General features: G+C 32.5%; 2 protein-coding genes across 2 annotated transcripts in view; both read left to right on the top strand.

Moving 5' to 3' along the window:
- The first annotated feature begins 3,107 nt into the window (after nucleotides 1–3,107).
- LOC143052739 (uncharacterized) lies at nucleotides 3,108–11,024 on the top strand. Its single transcript, XM_076225846.1, has 7 exons — nucleotides 3,108–3,648; nucleotides 3,931–4,037; nucleotides 4,634–5,875; nucleotides 8,015–8,048; nucleotides 9,229–9,506; nucleotides 9,964–9,991; nucleotides 10,497–11,024. Exons 1-7 carry the CDS (start codon nucleotides 3,186–3,188, stop codon nucleotides 10,775–10,777), a joined length of 2,433 nt encoding a protein of 810 aa, XP_076081961.1. The 5' UTR covers nucleotides 3,108–3,185; the 3' UTR covers nucleotides 10,778–11,024.
- A 4,688-nt stretch (nucleotides 11,025–15,712) lies between these two features.
- The window catches only part of LOC143052735 (cytochrome P450 2J5-like), a 28,971-nt gene continuing 28,810 nt past the window's right edge, over nucleotides 15,713–15,873 (top strand). Inside the window, exon 1 of the mRNA XM_076225843.1 lies at nucleotides 15,713–15,868. The gene's annotated coding sequence lies outside the window, so the exon portion shown is untranslated. The remainder of the gene's footprint in view (nucleotides 15,869–15,873) is intronic.

Here is a 15,873-nt window from a genome sequence, read left to right as displayed (position 1 = left end):
TAAGAGGTGAACCGTCGCGACGTCAAAATACACTTGAACTTTAAAACACTTGCAAAGATCCATTCGGACAGACTCTAGATATATGTTGTGGGTAATTCTTAGAATGATATGCGGAGAGGGATCTGTCTGACACATGAATTGTCTAGTAATTGTACCTAACTCCCCATGTGCTTTTGGTTGGAAAACTGCGCAAAATGACAAGTTAGAGGCAGTTGTCTTTGAGGGACAAATGGCATCAGACTTTCTACAAGATCTACTTTGTTCGAGTAAGGGGACAAAAGCATGCCAGGCCGCATGTGTTTGCAAGGACCCGGGTCTTCACCAAGTTGCACTGATTTCTGTTTTTGTTAAAATTTAGGTAGTTGTTACAATGTCTAGGCAGAACAAGCCGACATAGCTGATGACACAGATGAAATAACATGAAAATAGTTCTTGTTGTAATACTTGGTAACTTTATTTTAATTTGCTATAATTTTTTCGACGTTTCATTTGGTATGAAAATAAACTCATGATAGAATATTAAAACAGTCATGTCGCAATTTATGAATTTGTTCTACACCACGTTTGCCCACATTGAGTAATATATATATCACTCCCAAAACTATATTATATAAAAAGGTATCTTGTATTGAGATACTAGAAGATAGAATTCAAAACTCAGTGACATGTCGAATCCTTGAAAACTGAAAGGAAATTTAACTCGACTGCACATTTTGTTTGGTTTATCAACTATGCATTTCGGATACTTTTTGGAAAACTTTTATCATAAAGTATTCAAGAAATGCTATTTGTCGCGGTCAAATATCAAGGTTATGCTGTAACTGTGTTTTATTAGGCATTATGATTTGTATACCAGTAAACACAGACTAGCTTAAAGTTAAATAAAACGTTGTTCTGACGTCGTGTGCAAATATGAAAAAGATTTTGTATGAACTAACGCATTTCTACATAATACTACTCATATAATTTATTGAATAGATTATTAATTTTGAAAAATGTCATTGGTATTGTTTCTCCAGATGAAAATAGGATTTTTTTAAGTGACGACCTTTGACCTTGATTTTCGGTATATCTGTACCAGATTTTATATTTACGACACATATTTTCAAACACTACACGATTTCCGCTTTCCAATGAGCTATTAAAATCCCATGAGGTATTTAGGTAATTTAAATTTCTCAAATTGTCCTCTCCGCCGCTCCACTATTAGGGATGGATAAATCATACTTTGTAAAGGATCACAGTGATTCAAACAAAATATTCTCTGAAACTGACAATATCAAGATGCTTGATTTCTTGATTGACAACATATGTGTTACGTTTGGAGGACGTGTTTTTCAACAGACTGTCCAATGGAAACCAATTATGCCCCTCATTTTGCCGACTCTTTTCTTTATTGTTATGAGGCGGACTTTTAAAGGAACTTCTTAGGATGAAAAATAAGAGGTTAGTTATATCCTTTCACTTTACCTTCCGCTATATAGATGGTGTTGTCTCACTAAAAAAACTGTAAACTTATTTGAAATAATTGAAAAATTGGTGACTATGTTGAAAGCATCTATCCTATCGAAATAGAGATAAGCAGATAATGTTAAGCCTCCCAAATATCTTGACTTACATCTATAAATTGACAATGAGAGTCGGTTGAAAACAAAACTTTCCTATCATGATTGCCTTGATAGAGGACGCCATCACGAGTTGGTTGACCGTTATGGGATAACCGTTTCACAGGTGAAATCGGATATGTTTCTTACGTCATAACAACAATCCTCTTCTATTTTCATGAATGTGTTCTACCGAAATAGACTATTTATCGGGTTTGCAATAATATGAGCAACACGACGGGTGCCACATGTAAAGTAGGATCTGCTTACCCTTCCGGAGCACCTGAGATCACCCCAAGTTTTTGGGTGGGGTTCGTGTTGCTCAGTCTTTAGTTTCTATATTGTTTCTTGTGTAATATTATTTGTCTGTTGGTCTTTTTCAGTTTTAGCCATGGCGTTGTCAGTTTATTTTCAAATTATGAGTTTGACGGTTTCTCTGGTATCTTTCGCTCATCTTTTGTTAGATTAATTTAGATGCTGTTTGAATTGTTTAGTGAGTTGTGTTGTATGTCTGATTATTTTCGTAGTTTTGCCTGAGTGAAAAAATTATAAACAATGTATCTTAAAACATGTAAAAGTCATGCAACTATATTGAACGAGATCTAGAAATTCACATTTTTTTCTCAAAATACTATTATAAGTAACTATTATGATTATGACGATCATTTTATGACGACGTCATACTTTTTTCGACTAACACAATATGTTATCCATGGATAAGGGAATTTTACCCAACTATACTGACATATAAGACATATGTGAACTGTACCCAAAATAAAAAATTAAAAAGAAAACAATAAGATATAACACAAAATATAACTGTACTTACAAAAGTAACATCATAACTAAATACATGAATATTGGATTCATAGATACCGAGACACGTCGTATAACAATGCCAATTCACACTTGGCAATACAGCCATATTTGGGAATAGGTCACGTTCAGTACTAAGCAGACAGACGATCAAGATAGTTCAACTCAATCTAAGACGTAGTAAAAATGTTGTTAGTTAATTTAGAAACAAACATATCGTGTATATTAATTTACTTCATAAAAACAAACTAGATAAAACATAACTTTTGAATTTATTGACTAAAAATAGAAAGACATTAATGCATTCACTATTTTATATTCAATATAATATTTTATTTTTTCGATATTTACACAGGTCATTTAATTGGTTGTTTATATATCACTTGATCCCCTAGGATATATACGCCGATTCATTGCTATCATAAGACGTTTGCTGTCAAACAAGACAAAAGATATAAATAACATTGACGTCTATAAACCAAAATCAAGAACAAATGAAAAAGGGAGTATGTTTGACTTTAAGAGGTGAAAGAATCCAAGCCCATTCCGGTTGAGGCGAATACGTTAAATCGATTTCTTTTATAGAGAGAGCATCAACGTCTCTGCATGTAAAGAAAGCCTTGCAAGGCTCCTTTATGGGTGCCCGGTTTCACATAATTTCATTGTTCTCTGTTATATTTCAGGCAGTTCTAATCTGGACATTATTGCCGGGATGCTCATTTCGTTACAAAGGCAAGATATGGAAGGTATGCAAGCTGAAGAACAATGTTCATATTCGAGTCCTACGAACAGCTTGGTGTTAGCAATGCAGCAAAAGAAATGCATGTTGCTATCGATAAACCGAAAGAAGCTCAAACAATACAACCGTCGTCAGACATTCCCGTGACAGATGAGATACATGCACAATCGTCTGTTCCACCGAATTCAGTAGAAACGACGTCATACGACAAGCCGAACAAACAACTACAATTCCGGAACTTATTGTCCAGCAATATTCCGCAATGGAAATTGAAAAATCTTATCTTCCAAGCCATCAAAGAAGGAAAGTACAAGCAGAATCTAGTCTTCTTTGATATCTGGGATTTTGGTGGACAAAAGGAATTCTACATGACTCATCAGCTATTCATTACAAGTCGTGGCATATTTGTGTTGATGTTTAATGCCTGTCATAGCCTTCATTTGGAGAATGATTCCTCAATAACCAGTCATTATGAGACATCGGCAGCAGGTATATACACATATGTTTATCTCAACTTGCCTACTAGATTTATTAGGAATTTATTAAATTTATCTAACTGAAAATATGAATTCAGGGGATTCAAAAATGTCCCATATGAGGCATAAGATCTTCGTTACATTGTGTTTTTGTTTGTTGTATCACTCACGTTAACCTTATATACATCCATGTATCAAATCAAACAATCAGAAACAAGAGAAACTAAACCTCATGTAAAATAGCTGTATAATTCTATGAAAATCATGTATATCAGTGATTTATGTTTGATTTTAGTTTACTTAGTACACTGGGTGAATTCAATACTGACCTACTGCAAAAAGTCTAGAGACGGATTTCCACGAATCTTGTTGGTTGCAACGCATAAAGATAGAGTTCAAAAGGTAATAAAATTCGAAAATCTTTTCAGAACAAATACACATAATATGAATGTGACAAAATAAATTCAGAAAGAGGCTTGACGCATGCCAAATGTTTCCGTAGGTACTTGGTTTAACCCTGTTTGTTTTGAGGAAGATCATTTATTAAAATATACATTAAAACTTTCATACAAGTGGGAATTTACCTAGATATTCATCAAAGGTTAACCCACCATTTTCTTCATCAAATATTTTAACCAAGTCGGGTATATGAGAGTTGTTTGTTACTCGTTCCTCTGATTGATAACGTTTAATCTCCAAATCTTATTTTTACTTCTACTATATATACATTTTTAGTATTTTTTTTAATCTTTTTTAGACATGGTTTGTTTTAATGTATATCTTCAAAATTGAATGTCGACTACAAACAAACTATATAAATTCATTGAACAGATTTCTTCTCCGTAAGTAAGGAAGCGCCTTAAAAAGAGTCATTTTGTAGATTTCATGTTAGATTTTATGTTGTTATTAAGATGTTATATATAGTTTATTTCATCAATGTCTGTCAAGTGCAACCATAAATTTATAGCAAATTCTTCATGTAGATTATTTAATTGTAGGACAAAATAGAATCATACCGGGAGAAGCTAACTGAATCACTGGATCAATTGTTCAAATCTCATGCAGGTCTTGCTCATTTAGAATACAAGCCTCTGATTTTCATCAATGCCACCAATATCAACGATCCAGAAATAAATCTTCTGCGTCAACGTCTGATAGACCGTGCTTCTGATCATCCAAGATGGGGTGAAGAAATGCCAACCGCATGGGTTCCATTGGAGTTGCAGATAGCTGAACAAGTGGAGCTCGGAAAAAACATCATCTCTAAACAGAAATTACAGGATCTCAACTCAAAAAATGAATCAATGGTGTTATCAGAGAAGCAGCTAAACACCTTCCTGAAAGTTCAACATTCACTTGGCAAGTTGCTTTTCTTTGATGACATAAACCTTCGTGATTTTATCATCATTAATCCTGTTTTCCTGATCGAAGTTCTTAGATCAATTATAACAGACAAGCAGTTTTGGCCGAAAGAAGAAAAATTTGAAAAGATTTTCAGGTCTTTGCAAGACACTGGTAGAATAGAAAGAATGGACATGTATGCCTTATGGAACCAAGAAGCATTCAAACATATAGTACCGTATAAAGAATTTATGATCAACATTTTAGTGTACCTGGACATACTTGTTCCTCCACAAAATCCAACTGAAGATGAATACCATTTCTTTGTACCTTGTATGATAAGGAAGCATGATAACACAAAATATATGACAAGAAGATGCAGCTCTAAGAATTCTATCATCATGGCGTATAGATGTGTTGAAGAGGTGATTCCTCCTGCACTGATCTACCGTTTTCTTGCCTCGTTGGTTACTATGTGGGAAATAAAAACCTATAAGGGGTCAAGCATGGCATTTTCCAACCTTGTAGTTGTTGAGGTAGACGGTAACCATGATGTAGCAGTCCAGGTAAAAGGCAGAAGGATCGTTGTTTTGCTCATCTATACTGAAGATGTTGCACATATCGTACCGACGTTAGCTTCTTCTGTTCAAGAATGTCTTACGGCAGCTGTTCATCGGATATCAGACTTTTATTCCCTGTTGTCAGAAGATGGAGATCAAAATGCAAAATACTCCGCGCCGTTTGAAATAGATTTCGGAGTAATCTGTGAGAGTCTATTCCGCAAATCTGTCTGCTTTTTTCCACATAGGGATATGCCGACTACAGGAATCCGTACATGGGTTTGTCCACATGATACATCCCATGATGTGAAGAACCTTTCCATGTGGTTTGCTGAAAAGGTAATTAGTTATCAAAGGTACCAGGATTATAATTTAGTACGCCAGACGCGCGTTTCGTCTACATAAGACTCATCAGTGACGCTCATATCGAAATATTTATAAAGCCAAACTAGTAAAAAGTTGAAGAGCATTCAGGATCCAAAATTCCAAAAAGTTGTGCCAAATACGGCTAAGGTAATCTATGCCTGGGATAAGAAAATCCTTAGTTTTTCGTAAAATTCAATGTTTTGTAAACAGGAAATTTATAAAAATCACCACATTATATATATAACTGATATCTAAATAATATCTTGTTTAAATGAATATGTTGCCAACAACCGCGTAATTGAATTTTACAGTCTTCTGTATTTATTCATTTCTTGTTATTGTATAATAACTGATAATTTAAAAATATTGAACAGGGGAAAGTAAACCAACAATACAAAGTAGATTTGTATTAGTAACGATGGTTGATATAGTTTAATGTTTAATTTATTCAATGTTTTGTAAACAGGAAATTTATAAAACTGACCACATTATATATATAACTGATATCTGAATAATATCTTGTTTAAATGAATATGTTGCCAACAACCGCGTAATTGAATTTTACAGTCTTCTGTATTTATTCATTTCTTGTTATTGTATAATAACTGATAATTTAAAAATATTGAACAGGAGAAAGTAAACCAACACCATTTTTAGATGATCCTTAAAGTAAAGACAATACAAAGTAGATTTGTATTAGTAACGATGGTTGATATAGTTTAATGTTTAATTTTTTATGGACTTCCACTTTTTATAATTCATGTCAAGTTAAATTTTTTGAGAGAGTGTAATTTTACTTTTTAATGTTTATAGTGTATGCGATTTTAATTAACATAACTTTCTGTCTTGCGATGCCTTCATCTATTATTAGTTTCACCGAACAGAAACAAATCATTAATGTCTAATAAGTTTGGTGGGAACGACTTTATATGCGATTTCGTGAAGTATTGTTTATAATCCCCTTAATATGCAAAAAAGCAACTTCAGTTTTTTCTTTAACCTAATTTTTTTCAATATCATATTATTTAATTATTTGTTACACAAACTATTCACCTGCTTTTTGAAACACCTGCTTAAACAAATATATTCTAAAGCGTTTTAAAGGGGCACTAGCTACGAGACGTATAATAATCTAATATCTTTTTTTTGCTCAATCAATAATGAAATGCAAATAGTGAAATAATAATTAGCTTTTAGCAGCCAGTATGGTTCATTTTTGTCAAAATAAGCTACTAAAACATTTATTATGAATTATTCACTTGCAAGTGAATAATTCGACCTCATTGAATACGTATTCATGTGAACTTCAATTTAAACCCTCAGCTGGAGATGGAAAACACGTGAATTGTATGTGTAAAGTTATTTAAAGGAAAAGAATGTCAACATTGAAAGCGAAAAAAAGATAAATCATTTGATTGACTGATTCGATCCACAAAAATGCATTCTTATACAGGTAAAAACGATAATGAACATTTATTTTTCATCTATAATATGAAATTAAATAGACCTAGAATAATCCAACAGCAAGAGTTTGCTTAATCTATTTATATCTATATTTATGTTTACATGGCTTATATGGTCATCGCATGACCTTAGGGGTCAACTCGATAATTAATTAGATGGCGTCTGGACTAAAATGCACACGAAATGAAGCTATGTATTTTCATACTCGTGTACTGTTTATTTTTTATTTTAGACTGTTAATAGTTTGGATAAATGTTTTACATTTTTATAAACAAAATATGAAAATTCGATTAAAATCGGTGAACATGAATTTGACAGCTAGTGCCCCTTTAAATGTATCAAAAACTATATATATGTGATTTTATACATTCCAAATGAATGATAAGTGTTGAGCATGCGTTAGTGAACATGTATGCAGACAAAGATGTTTTTTAAAGGTAAAGTTTAAATAAAGGCAACAGTAGTATACCGCTATTAAAAATCATAAATCGATTAAGAGAAAATAAATCCGGGTTACAAACTAATTATTACCGAGGAAAACACCAACTATAAGAAGAAAAACAAAAGAACATCAGAAAAACTGAATTTTAAAACTACGGCTTTGTACTTGCTATCTTATTAACATGTTATATGTAAATATATTTTTAGGTTTCATGCGAAAGATGTGAAGTTAACTGTGGAGGTAAGTACAATTATGGTCACTTTTTGTGTTAGTAAAATACCCTTATATCTCAAATTGTAAGATGTCAGATTCAAACTTGCCGTGTCAATTAAAACATTCGTGATAGTGACCCAACAGCTACTTGTGGCATTAGCTTACACACCTGTCAATTAAGTATGTATACTGTAGTATTAAACTTTTTTTTGTTATCATTTTAAGAAACAATTGATGCAAGCTATTATTTATTGTAGTTTTAACATGGGTAGGTATGCTATTCTTGTTCATTTTTGACCGAGCGATAAAACTACAATAAATTATAGCTTGCGTCAATTATTTTGATTCTGATGAGGTTAATTACGGTAATTTCTGTGTCCGTTGTGTATAAGTAATGAGCGTTTATGTACGCTCTTCCATGAACCTCCCTTGCTACACGCAATGTGTTTTTTAGAGGGAGGGATTTTTAACAGCCGATATGAACATTGTAGTATTTAGGTCAAATATGACAATTGCGAATTGTAACTCATTGTAGTCATTGTATTTCTATTATTAACAACTTGTGTATCATTTAAGAGTTGGAAACTGTTTTAAGTTAATAAAATATATTGAATGCATGCCAATTTGATAAAATTCATTTTTCTGCAGTTGTCCAAATACCCATGTGCAAACACATTTTATTTGATTTTCAGCATGGGCTTGTTTAAAAATCGAAAGAAGCACGTCATATTAGAATGAGATTTAAAACCAATTCACAATGGGACAGATAGTAATTTGCTCCTAAGAAATGGGAAGTTGACAACAGGAAATTTCAAATTGTCCGGTTTTTCATAAATCTTTGTTTAAATTCATGTCGCGGTGTCAGTTCACATAAAGATGGCTAGTTAAGAAAGCACACTTGCCAGTTTCGATTATATCCTAAACAGAAAATCAATAAAAATACCAGATTTTAAGAGTATCTACGTCTGAGGTACGTTTGGTTTTAAGTTGACATTGCCGTTGAACAAGAAATAAGTTCAATAAATATAAAAAGTAAAATCACAAGAATACTGAACTCAGAGGAGAATCCAATCGTAAAGTCCATAATCACATGGCAAAATCAAATGACATAAACGCATATATAATTTCTGTTCTAAGATTATTATCATCGAAATTATTGATATGCATTGTGAAATTACTATATATTCAATAAATTTCTAATCACTAGGTCTTGGGAGACTCGAATTAGAGCAATGTCCTCTTGATAAACATATCATAAGACTTGTTGCAGAAATAGAACCATACAAATGTAGAGATGTTGTTGTCAACCTAGGGGTTACAGTTAATACATGGGAAAATCTAGAATATCAGTTCCAGCATCAAAACCCAAATGATCTGAAATTCATGTCTGTTCTCAAATGGAAGGAGGAAAACAAAGATGCTTCATTTTTACAACTGCAAAAAGCACTTGAAAATTGTCACATCAATAAACACATACTATGTCAGGTAATTTACTAACTGGTTAATTGTCAGAACATTGTGACAATCAAGAATCTTTATCAAGTGTATAAGATAATCTTAATTAAATTTTAAAAGAAGTAAAAAAAAAATTCAAGAAAAACAATTCTTAAAATGTCGTATTGCAAAAAACAAATGATTACAAAGACAGACAACAGTACACAAAACAAAACGAAGAAAACTAAAACCTGTGCAACACGAACCGCACCAGATACCGCACAATAATTTACACCTCCATTTTATTGTTTGATTTTAACTTGTTAATTGTCTGTTGATGATGAATTATCAAAAGCCAAACACAATGTAACATGTATCTGAATATCTTAATAACACAGACACTTTTTTGTGGCGGTGGTGGTGGTAAAAATAATTTGTTTGGGTGGGGGGGGGTCATCATAATTAATTGATGTGTGTTTTTGAATATTATGAAAGTTATCAATTTCAGATTTTGAGAGACAGTGATCCACATTCTGGTTAGTAATATATTATAGTATACTGTTTTAAAATATCCAGGTTAATCCTGCAATTTGATTGGTTACTAAGAAGGGATATAAGGCCATATATACCTTGTGGAAAAAAAACAGAGATCAAGAATAGTAATAAGTTATTCTTATTAAATTGTCAAACTCTTTAAAGCAACCTGTAGTCTTTTCGATTTTGATTCGTTAACTTCTCTTCAAACTTGATAAGGTTACTGTTGTTCAAACTATCATTATTGTAGTTGCTCGATGTGCATTGTTTTCATTACGCCTCAGTGTGAGGGATTTTTTCGTTGTGTGTGAGACCGATTGTCCCCCCGCTATTTTCTGTTTTGGTCGCGTTGATATCTCTTTGACACATTCCCTATTCTAATTCTCAACTTTATTACTAATTGTAAAGTAAACATCATTGTTTAAAACAGCGTTTAATATATAATTAAAATCAGGGATGCACTTTATTGGAGAATAATTATAAATTATTTTTTAATTGAACTTTCAGGTCTTCCCAAAGACTGTTTAGAGAAGATACCATCAATGTCAGTGCTGAGATATATATCTAATCATATTGGAGACAGCTCGTTACAGCTTGGTATAGAACTGGGCCTTGATATCTCAGAAGTACAACATATCCAACATCAATTTAAAGATAAATTATTGGATCAAACAAGAGAAATTTTGCGACGTTGGAAACAGAATCATTCACAACCAACAGTTGAAAGTTTAGTTAAAGCATTGTTTAGAATTGGGAAAGCAAATTGTCTGAAGGGTGTTCAGTTTTGATTAGAATGAAATGTTTCAGAATATTCAGTGATTCTGTTTGATTATTCTTTGAACTGACACTTTAATAGAGTCATGTTGGTCTGATATATAACTCCGAGTATCAGCTTTTATAATATTTTTGTATACTTTTTTGTATAATATTTGTGTTTTGTTGCGATGCTAATGTTTTATTTTATGTTTGTTCCTTTATAAAAAAATAGTTCTTTCAGGCAAAATATTTAAATCTAATAAATATTTAGCACCATAATTTGGCATTTTATTCATGACATGCTTTACATAACGGTGACCTACAGCTGTAAATTTCTGTGTCATTTTGGTCTCTTGTAGCTGGTTGTCTCATTGGCAATCATACCACATCTTCTTTTTCATATTTATAGAATTTGTGTCTATCACTCCCAGAGTACGCTCATTTCGTTTCCTACGATTGGAATTATTGTTCACTTTCTTTTATCTTTCATAAAAGAAACAGCACTTTAATTTCAGAAGCTTTTCATCAATCGAGTCATTTTCTTTCAAATTTAACACCTACAAAACCTTTATTGATTTCAAAAAACCATGGCACGTCACTCAAAACTTTTTGAATTTTAAAGGGCCCTAACTACGAGAAATTATCTTAAAATTTCAAATTCTGAGTTTGTTTGGTTCAATCATTAATGAAAGTAAAATTGTGAAATGATAATTCGGTTTTAGCAGCCATTATGGTTCAATTCGGTCAACATAAGCTCAGAAACATGGATGATGAATTATTCATGTTATTCAAAATTGATAAAACTTTAGTAGGTTTTTCTATATGAATGGGATTTTGAATAAATTAGCATATTCACCTGCAAAAATAGTATATTCACCGCGCAAAACGTCGCGTGTTTGGAAAGACAATGGAACCACATATTTACCAAAACAAAACACAGTAATTGTATATTTTAGACTTGCAAGTGAAGATTTCGACACAATTGAATCCGTATTCATGTGAACTTTAATTTAACCCTTTAGCTAGAGATAGATTACACATAATTGGTACCTGTTCGGTTATTAAAAGAAAATAATGTTAACATTGAAATTGGAACAAAGGTATATCATTTGATTGCCTGTTTCGGCAAATAAACACTAACATAGTACATTTCGACATGATAACGACAGGATAAAAACGACACACGTATAACAATATAGGACAGCACACAAAACAGCACAATCACGAACTGTCCTTCACATGACTGGTTCAACGACACAAAAATGAAGTCAAAGGTGAATTTCTAAAAAATATGATACTGTTCAAGATCAGGTTTGTAACTATGTCATTTGAAGTAAATTTTTTTAACAATTACAAGAATATTAATATAGAATTGTGTTTGTAATTAGACATATAAATGTATTATCAGCTATGCCGATATTTTTGTTAAATCAAACTGTAAACAAATAAATAATGTACATATAGTTGCTTTAAACTAAAATCTTAGAAATGAACTAGGCGATTAATTATCTTTACTTTTACATACAAATAGGGAAAAAAGTAGAATTACAACTACAAACTAAAACCGGAAGTGGCTATTAGGGTGGAACAATGACATCATGTGCGACTGTCATACAAGTGACAGGTTAAGCTAGCTTTAAACCAGGATTGATCCACCCTTTTCTACATAAGGAAATGCATTCACCAATTCAGGCATATTCCCATTTGAATGGTTTTACATTAGGGACCCTTTATAGCTTGTTGCATGGTCTCCGTGTTGAAGGCCGTACATTGACCTATAACGGTTTACTTTTATAAATTGTTATTTGGATGGAGAGTTGTCTCATTGGCACTCATACCACATCTTCCTATATCTATATATGAAAAAAAACTCCGAGAAAAAATTTAAAAACGGAATATACCTAATAAAAAAAGAAAGTCCTTAATTAAAGGGTAAACTCAAATGATAAAACACATCAAAATAATGGACAACAACTGTCATATTCCTGACTTGGTACAGGCATTTTCAAATGTAGAAAATGGTAGATTGCACCTGGTTTTATAGCGCTAAACCTCACACTTGTATGACAGTCGCATCTAGTTCTATTATGTTTACAACGATGCGTGAACAAAACAGACATAATAGGTAAAATGGCAAAAAAGGGTACAGCAGTTCTTCCTCATTTCTTTGATGTGCTTGAGCTTTTGATTTTGCAATTTGATAAAGAACTTTTCGTTTTAAATTTACTTAGAGTTCGTTTTTATTTACATTTTTACAATTATCACAGAAATTATAATTACCTGTCCTAAACAATTAAACTGAAAAATACGTACCAATCCGGAGCACACGAAAGTTTTGGTAAAATGGGTAACATAACAGTTATGATCAAAATGATAATTATTAGTGTAAAATGTTATTCCCTGCACCAAAAATAGTGATGACGAAATGGACTTTGTATTGTAATGCTACTTGAGAACAGCAATTCTCGTTTTTAACGTATAAACAACACACATTATCACAAGAATGTGACTCCGATTTTAGATAGATCAAAAATATAGGTTTCTTTTTCTGTCCATTTTGCAATCAGGGAAAAATAATTTTCATTAGCTGTTATTGGCTCTTTTTTACTAGATTTCAGTAACTGGGATTACGATTGTGCATATCTTCGGTCTTTTTGTTAGTTTTTTCCGTCGATCTGTAGAGTCAAGTTCTGATTTTTACAGGTTTTCCCTTGTGGTGTGACACTACTGTCCAAGGTTAGTGAGAGGGTTGTGATTTTTACAGGTTTTCCCTTGTGGTGTGACACTACTGTCCAAGGTTAGTGGGAGGGTTGTGATTTTTACAGGTTTTCCCTTGAGGTGTGACACTACTGTCCAAGGTTAGTGAGAGGGGTGTGGTGTGACACTACTGTCCAAGGTTAGTGAGAGGGTTGTGGTGTGACACTACTGTCCAAGGTTAGTGAGAGGGTTGTGGTGTGACACTACTGTCCAAGGTTAGTGAGAGGGTTGTGGTGTGACACTACTGTCCAAGGTTAGTGAGAGGGTTGTGGTGTGACACTACTGTCCAAGGTTAGTGAGAGGGTTGTGGTGTGACACTACCGTCTAAGGTTAGTGAGAGGGTTGTGATCCCACAAACATGTTTAACTGCACCACATTATGTATGTGCCTGTCCTATGTCAAAACCCTGTCATTCAGTAATTGTAGTGTAATTGTTTTTCGTTTGCTATTTTCTTAAATCATTCAGACTATTATTGTTTTTCTTCTGAGTTGTCTTAACTTTGTCATGTTGAGTTCTTTGGTTGATTTCTACACGATATTGGTTATGATAATATATCATTTATTTGTTGTATTGTTTGTATTTGTTTTCGTTTAATACCACTTTCAGCATTATTATTGCAGTTTCTTGGTGGTTAGTTTGTATAATTGGTTAACGTCATTGTTCTTGTAAAGAATAACCAACGATACGAAAAGTTGCGGAGACGACTCGAAATGTGCAGTGGAATAAATTGTTCATATAAAGTTCGACGATTTGGGATTTAGGAGTTCGACGATAATGTTATACCAATAGCATTATTATATCTATATCATATAACTAACGACTGTTTGCTAATAAATACGTTTTAATCCAAAATTTACAATATAATTATACAATCATTACGTATTACAATTTCAAAACATTGTTTTCAATGTTAACTTATCGCATGTTAAAGACGATCTGTTTACGTCTGAATATTAGACATAAAATTTCACACTAATTTACCCTGATCCCAGAGATGATCAAAACAAAGTAATTGAATTTAATCGCCACAGCTGCACATGCAGACGACTATCATTTGAACTCTAATTGACTAGACTGACCTACTGAAGATGTCATAAAATTTAGGAATCCCGTTAAGATCAACAATTAACTTTCTACACTGTAATACATTCTTTGGCAAGTACTGTTATCTTTAACTAATCTTAGCAGAAGAAAATGTAGCTTTATTTCAACATAATTTTATTCAAAATTAACGATAAAAATAAACTTGCAAAATTATAATTAATAAAAATCGATTTCTACCCTATTAAAATCCTAAAACTAAGGCTGTTCTACCTTGGGAATATATTACCTTAACTGTTTTTTGACAAAACTTTTAAGAATTTTGGTCCTCAATGCTCTTCAACACTGATGAGTCTTTTGTAGACGAAACGCGCGTCTGGCGTAAATATAAAATTTTAATCCTTGTATCTATCTATGATGACTTTATTTGCAACCACTGGGTCGATGCCACTGCTGGTGGAGATTAATTTCCCCGAGGGTATCACCAGCCCAGTAGTCAGCACTTCTGTGTTGACTTGAGTTATCATTGATATGTTCATAATTATAAATTTACTGTTAACACAACTTTGAATTTTTGAAAAAAACTAAGGCTTTTCTACCTCAGGAATATATTACCTTAACTGTTTTTGGCAAAACTTTAAGAACTTTTGGTCCTCAATACTCTTCAACTTCGTACTTTATTTGGCCTTTTAAACATTTTTGATTTGAGCGTCACTGGTGAGTCTTTTGTAGACGAAAAGCGCGTCCGGCGTAAATATAAAATTTAATCCTGGTATCTATGATGAGTTTATCATAGACGAAAACAAATGAAATGGTTTAAAGTAAAACAGGAGTAAAAACAAGCATACATGATGTCTGGTTTCTTATTTCCGTTAGCCATTGACCATTAATGATCATGAAACAGGAATTAGATGTAAAAAAAAAGTTAATTTATGAATACTATATATGTCCCTAAAAGAAGCTCGATTTGTTAACAGTTGTATTTATAAAGCGCAACCTTTAATACATTATGTAATAGTGTTTGTAAAAGAATCTATTTTACAGATATTTTACAATAATTATTGAACCATAACGAAAGTTATGTCTACATATCTGCCATTTAAATATATATAATAAGAAATCGTTTAAAAACCTGTTTGTGGTATTTACCATACTTGATAAATATAGAACTGCACTTCCGGATATGTTATATGTAAAGTGTCGGATAGGAAGGAAACCATATTTAAAATCGTAGCCATATCTGGACAGTCCAATACAGGGAAGACGTGTTTGATTCAGAGATACACACATAACTAGTTTAATAAGTATTCAGATGTAACAATAGGTATG

Source organism: Mytilus galloprovincialis, chromosome 11, assembly GCF_965363235.1.
Source record: "Mytilus galloprovincialis chromosome 11, xbMytGall1.hap1.1, whole genome shotgun sequence".
NCBI classification, from domain to species: Eukaryota; Metazoa; Mollusca; class Bivalvia; order Mytilida; family Mytilidae; genus Mytilus; species Mytilus galloprovincialis.
Note: the sequence above shows the minus strand (reverse complement) of the source record. Positions and strands in the feature narration are given on the sequence as shown.

Bases quoted from the DNA above. Each gene is read 5' to 3' on its own strand.
- LOC143052739 (XM_076225846.1), top strand. From the start codon at position 3,186: ATGTTCATATTCGAGTCCTACGAACAGCTTGGTGTTAGCAATGCAGCA. The intron at 3,649-3,930 runs GTATATACACAT...GTTTGATTTTAG, and splicing joins TTATGAGACATCGGCAGCAG to TTTACTTAGTACACTGGGTG. The intron at 9,992-10,496 runs GTTAGTAATATA...TTGAACTTTCAG, and splicing joins AGACAGTGATCCACATTCTG to GTCTTCCCAAAGACTGTTTA.